Here is a 6,000-nt window from a genome sequence, read left to right as displayed (position 1 = left end):
TGCGTTATTTTAGGACTTTAAAAAAATACTCGTTTTTGAAATCCCTTATTATTATGAGTAAATATTATATTGTTTTGCAATCATTGCCCAATTAGCAAAGAGTTACTACTAAACGTTGATTTAAAGAACGACAAGTATTTAATATAATGTAGCTATTCTACCGGTTTTGAAATACCCTTAAGTATGAGACTTCTATCACCTTAAAATATGTTTTGCTGTAATTAACATCAGAACACATTTTCCTTACTTTCAGTAAGAATTTATTTTAAAAGGTTCCAAGAGCGATTAAAATACCTACACTATTACAATCTATATCACTGAACAGCTTTAAAACCGCTATAATTGAATTCTGTTCCGGTATTTAACATTAACAATGTTAACACTAGGTGAATAAAATAACGGTTTAATGATATGGACTTTCATTTTATTCGGATAAGATAAGTACATTTATACATCGAGGTAACCATCGTATTTGGAGTACATTACCAACTTTCGTATTTTCAACATAACTAACAATAAATTATCTACACGGTAAACTGATCTTTATGTACAACAATATTATTTATTATAATCGTACACCTTCGATTTAAATACACTAATGTAAAATATATATTCCACTCCAATTTTTTCGAAATTATGCTTCGTTCAACAGTTTAATTGAGCTACCAGTATAGTAGGCTGCTGTAAAAATACAGTATTATTTTTTGTAAATTTTGTTTATAATTGAAAAACACATCAATTATTGAAGTGATAATCTAAAGGGAAAGTTAAGTAAACTATAGCATATTTCATGTCTTTCTCAACTCCCTAATAATGACAACCTGTAAGTGAAAATAGAACTTCAAATGCATACTGCTATTTTAAAAACTCAACCAAATGTATCCTTTAATTAAAAATCCGAGCTACAAAAGCCCAAAAGATGGGATATCTACTTCAGTATACAAAGCAAATGTTTACAATAGTGATTGTGAAAGATTCTTAGTCAAATTATTTTGATGTATACAGATACATACATCTTAACTACAGAGTTAATATATTCTTAGCTATTTTTCTTATCAATATAAAGTCGAAAGTATTGCCAAATTAATGGACTGTATGGTATCAAATTAAATTTGGCAGTGAAAGAATTAATCTGTTACAATTTCACTTGGGCAGAATCATACCTTCGATTACATTATGGTAGAAAATTTGGAGTAATCATAATCATACATTAGTTCATGTTAAATATAAGGAGACAATGTGTCTTCGATTACTAGGGGGTTTTATATTAATAATCGCTATACCAAAGTAAAAATTGCGGTTAGACAAAATTCCTAACCATTTATCATAACATAATATGGTAGCCTATTTGTACATACACGGATTCCAAATCATACTATAACTAAGACAGTAATATCACTAATAACAACAATATTATATACATTAACAACTCAACAAATAATCTGAATGGAGTCAATTAACATATTTACATACTAAACAGTGTCATTAATCAAATAATGATGAAACTATCGTGGAATTTATGAGGCTTATGAAGTTTAAATACTGACTGGAAGTTTAAACATTGCTAGTTTAGAAGGAAGATATGGGACAGTTCGGTGAAATAACAAATAAAATCTTAAAAAAAGATCACATTTATTTCAAAATGACACTTTACCGTAGGTAAAAAATGTAGGGTTAAAAATATATACCACAAAATATCACTAATTGGTTGAAAATACAATAAGCACGATTAAAAAATAACTACAGTATAACAAAAATTTCTTCAAAAAAAATTATATAAACCTAGTAATTTACAGACAAACTATACTAAAATTGAGTCCTTTAATTCCTATCTTTGGTTTCTGAGATCGCAAAATAATATTTTATGGAATGTTATAAACTAATATGGAATGTTCATCTTTAGCTTAAGTATTCGGAACCCGCCACACTAGGGCTTCAAGTTTAAATATCTCCAATATTTCCGAAACAAAAATATTTCCATTAACAACAAATTACATCCAAGGAGATAATATTTCGTATGAGTATTCCGATGTATGAGTTTAAAACATTTACAAACATTCATAGTCCAGAGACGCGTATAGCTGTGGACATTCGACTTATTATTGTCGGAATATGTAAAGTAGGTCCAAGGGTCCGAGGGGGCGAAGTCTAGACGCGAGGTGATCATTTGACGTCGAACAGGAGTGGAGGGTCGTTGGAAGCGCCTGGGGGTGGAGGATAGTGGTGTCCGTTGGTCTCGGGGTGTCGACCTTCTTGGCCGGACCTGCCTGGAGGGTTGCTGGGCTGGAACAGGAGAAACACATCAGTGAGGAGTTGACATGACGTAGCTATCGAGTGATACATAATGATAGCATTGTAACTACCAGCTGATTTTCGAGTGCATAGCGGTTTATAGACTCTCGATACTTATCAGAAAGTTCATCTACGAACAATGAATGAGACAACTTGGCCAAAATAAATTAATCGTTGATTTATTGTATTGCAGGAATACATCTTTCTGAAATTTTATCAGCAATTCAAGTAAAACATGACACGATTTATGAACACTTTATTGGGAATCGTAGAAATATTTGAATGTTTGAATAGAAAATCGTGGAACGTTTTGTACGTTTGAATAGAAAATTGAATGATAGAAAAATCAATGTCAATTACTCGTTGAGATTTGACTTAACATTATTTAACAATACGAACTTTATAATCTAATTAAATATTTGCACGTTTAAAACTTGCGTTGTACCTAATTATCCATTACAAATTTACTTGTCCACCTAATGCTACATTCACTTTTGAAGTTCATAAATTCAATAGTAAATGAGAAAATATTGTGTAAATTAGTGAAATTGTTACGCAAATACAACTTAACCCGCATGCACTGTTCTACAGCCTGTACTCATGACTTTTTAAACCAATCAGCGCCGAGCAAAGCCGTCTTTGTCAATCCGATTGGCAGAAATGACCGGAAATTGACGGATTAGAGCAAGAGCGAGCATAGGCAGACTGTGGTGAATTATTGGAGACCTACACGGTACAGCGACTGTGACAAGAACTTAGAAATCGTGTGGCGTGGCGTGGGCTGAACATTCAAAGGGATAAGGAGGCTTATAGAATAAACACATTGGCAAAATAAGAATAGTTAACCTTCTATCGCGTAAAGTTGTTATATGCATACGATATAAACCATTGACATTATAAGTACTGCAAGTAGACCACTTATGCTCTTTTAAGCATCTGAGCATCTGAAGAAGAGTAGTTTTACCCTTTCATCGCGTTAGTTACACTATATTATATAATATTGATTGACATTCTGCAATTAGATTACTTATTACCCAGTAAAAATCTAAAGTTGGATTTAGTATGCATTAATGTTCGATTAAGTTTTACAGACGGCTTCACTCTTTAGATATATGAGGGGAGAAGTAGTTGTTTACGTGAATGTCGTTCAATTTGAATGAAATGATTTAAAATTCAGTTTAAAACATAGAGACCAATTTTGTCTACATCATTGCACCCTCTACAGACATATCAGATCTAAGTGTATTCAATACAAAAGGAAGTAGTACGATTAAGAGTAAACTCTCAGCAATGAAACTTGAACAAGACACAAAAAACATCGAAGATGCGTTGAAAAAATTCATAAAAATGTGTATGCTTGATCGTACTGATGAAAAATAGTAAAACTATTAATGAATACTAAACATAAATACACAATTACCGCGTGGAAGTAATTAAAATTGTGCATGAGTAAGTGCGATGAGTTAGATTCCATATCATATGAATAAAATATTAAATAGGACCTACTGTCTTTGGGAAAATGTTTGACAAAAGCTATATAAATATCCGTTCTACACATATCTAAAACAATCAAACAATGTCACACTAACAACAGACGTCAAAGATGCGTTGGAAAGAAACACGAATACAATTGGTGTGAGTGTGTGCGTGTGAGAGACACAATCCCCGGTAACAAATGATTGGCGATAATTGTGGGGAGGGGAGCGGCGAAAACTTTGTTAAACTCTCAATTTATCTGAATCAAGTATTGGGCGACGTCAGGGCCAAATTGCCGGTGCGGCTGGCGGCTCACACGACAAATGAGCGCGATTTGCGGCACATCTCTGCGTTGCGACGCGTTAACGGGGAGAAATCACCTGCGAGGGTACAGAGTTCATTGGTTGGTAATCTGTAGTTGATCAGGTAATCATTACTGTGAATGTAGAATTTGAAAATTACTTACAATACATGCATGAACCGCTGGTGCGAAATACCGGTTCCTTATCCACAAGTTTGTACTCGTGAAAACTAGTGCTAAAATGAATTGGCAACTTATCGTTGGCAATAAAAACAATATTTAATGTCTCTATAATAGTTTTGTATTACGAGAAACTAACGGAAAAAATATAACTCGATAGTCAGCCACTGTGTGAAACCTATATCAACTATGGCCCTTAGATAAAGGTGGCCACTATGGTAAGCCTACTAATGCATTTTTTATAAAGTATTTTGTAAAAGCGATTCCCAGATTTGCAACTAATTAAAAAAATTAAAATTGTGAAAATAATCCCTCTAGTGATTAGTGGCTCAACTAACAGCTCGATAAAAATCGATTAGCCTAAAAACGACACGGTAAAATAATTGGAGATTATTTGTAAAAAATTAATAATACAAGCCTTAGAGGTGACATTGAATCTGATCGAAAAAGTTCATCTTTGCGCTGCTCCAGCGTCTCTCTTGCAAAGTAGAAGCTCATTTAATAACACACTTTGCCATAATAAATGACAAAATTAGAATAGACTTTCAAAAATTGATAGATTTTTTTTAAATGTATAGTTAATATTCTCACAACACATTCGAGGTCAGGTATAATTCTGAATATTACAATTTAAGCAATAATGTGTTCGAGACATTTAATTTTACAATATTTCCCCCAGAAACCACTTCATAGGTAATCTAAGAAGGTAAAACCGATATCATCCACCCATCAACAGAACATTTGCCAAGAGAGTGCTCCACCCAGAAGATGGGGGAAGGCCGATTACACCAAGACATTTTTTCTTGAGCAAAATGTCTGGAATTAGAGGCTGCGTGTTATTCAGAGAGGCAGCCCCCATTTGTCCTCCCCCTTCCCCTAACAGCTGGCCCAAACCCACACAATTATTTACCACTGCCCTGTTAAGGCAGTCCATTTACTTGAGAAGAATTGTTTTTGTTTCCATAATATCTCCTTTTGCCCAGGAAATGATGATATCCTTGCCTGTTGATTCGCTAACGACTCGGTCTTTATTCTTTTTACACTCTCTTTGCGAGGAGGATAGTGTTAAGTGATTTGTAAGGTTGTCTCGGAAGATATGACATGGAATTTAAAAATATGTATATAAGGCGCGCTTTTATTTAACTATTTAAAACATTTCATATTCCAGTATTTGCGCTGAACAAGTATGCACATTTGCGCAGATATAAACATTCACTTTAAGTATGTTTAAGCTAATGCAAACTTTTACCATAGTATAACTTTGCCAGTCAACACACCTCTTTTAAAGGAGTTATTTTTCAAATACAAGATTTTACAAAATGAATGTCTGCTTCTTCCAAACATATACTCTAAAAAAATTTGTGTCATGACAATTTGAACTATTATCCCGAATAATGGGTTCTATGCAAATTTGAGGATTTCCTTCAGAGGTCATGTTAATGAAAATTCCATTGCTAAAATACATTTCTGCCAATCTGAAAATTAACAAAACAAGTTTGCTTGTGCAAGTTTGAAAATTCGCCCCTAAGAATTATACAAACAAAAAAGTTCTCGATATCCTTGGTCTTCCCCAATGTTTTTGAAGGAGCGAGTATCTCCTCTTAAAATATGTTGTGTGTTACCCGTTACTTCTTAAAAATATATACTTTTTCCCAAATTTGACATCCACCCGAAAATGTATATTAAAATAATTTCACAGTAACCAGGTACAACGACGCTCAATACCTGTGATGTTACAGCCGAAGCCTCTC

At 33.5% G+C, this 6,000-nt stretch overlaps 1 protein-coding gene across 3 annotated transcripts in view; it reads right to left on the bottom strand.

Annotated features, from left to right (window-relative positions):
- Positions 1–402: 402 nt before the first annotated feature.
- Positions 403–6,000, bottom strand: part of LOC128994932 (LIM domain only protein 3-like) — a 133,172-nt gene continuing 127,574 nt past the window's right edge. For 2 of the 3 annotated variants that reach the window (XM_054419769.1, XM_054419768.1), the window contains exon 8: positions 403–2,283. In XM_054419769.1, coding sequence (XP_054275744.1) covers positions 2,164–2,283 — 120 coding nt within the window. In that variant the 3' untranslated portion in view covers positions 403–2,163. The remainder of the gene's footprint in view (positions 2,284–6,000) is intronic. The other variant, XM_054419770.1, reaches the window with a different exon arrangement.

Source organism: Macrosteles quadrilineatus, unplaced genomic scaffold, assembly GCF_028750875.1.
Source record: "Macrosteles quadrilineatus isolate MER2022 unplaced genomic scaffold, UCM_ALF_1.0 Scaffold_5__1_contigs__length_97177068, whole genome shotgun sequence".
Lineage (NCBI taxonomy): Eukaryota > Metazoa > Arthropoda > Insecta > Hemiptera > Cicadellidae > Macrosteles > Macrosteles quadrilineatus.
This window is presented reverse-complemented; position numbering and strand designations above follow the sequence as displayed.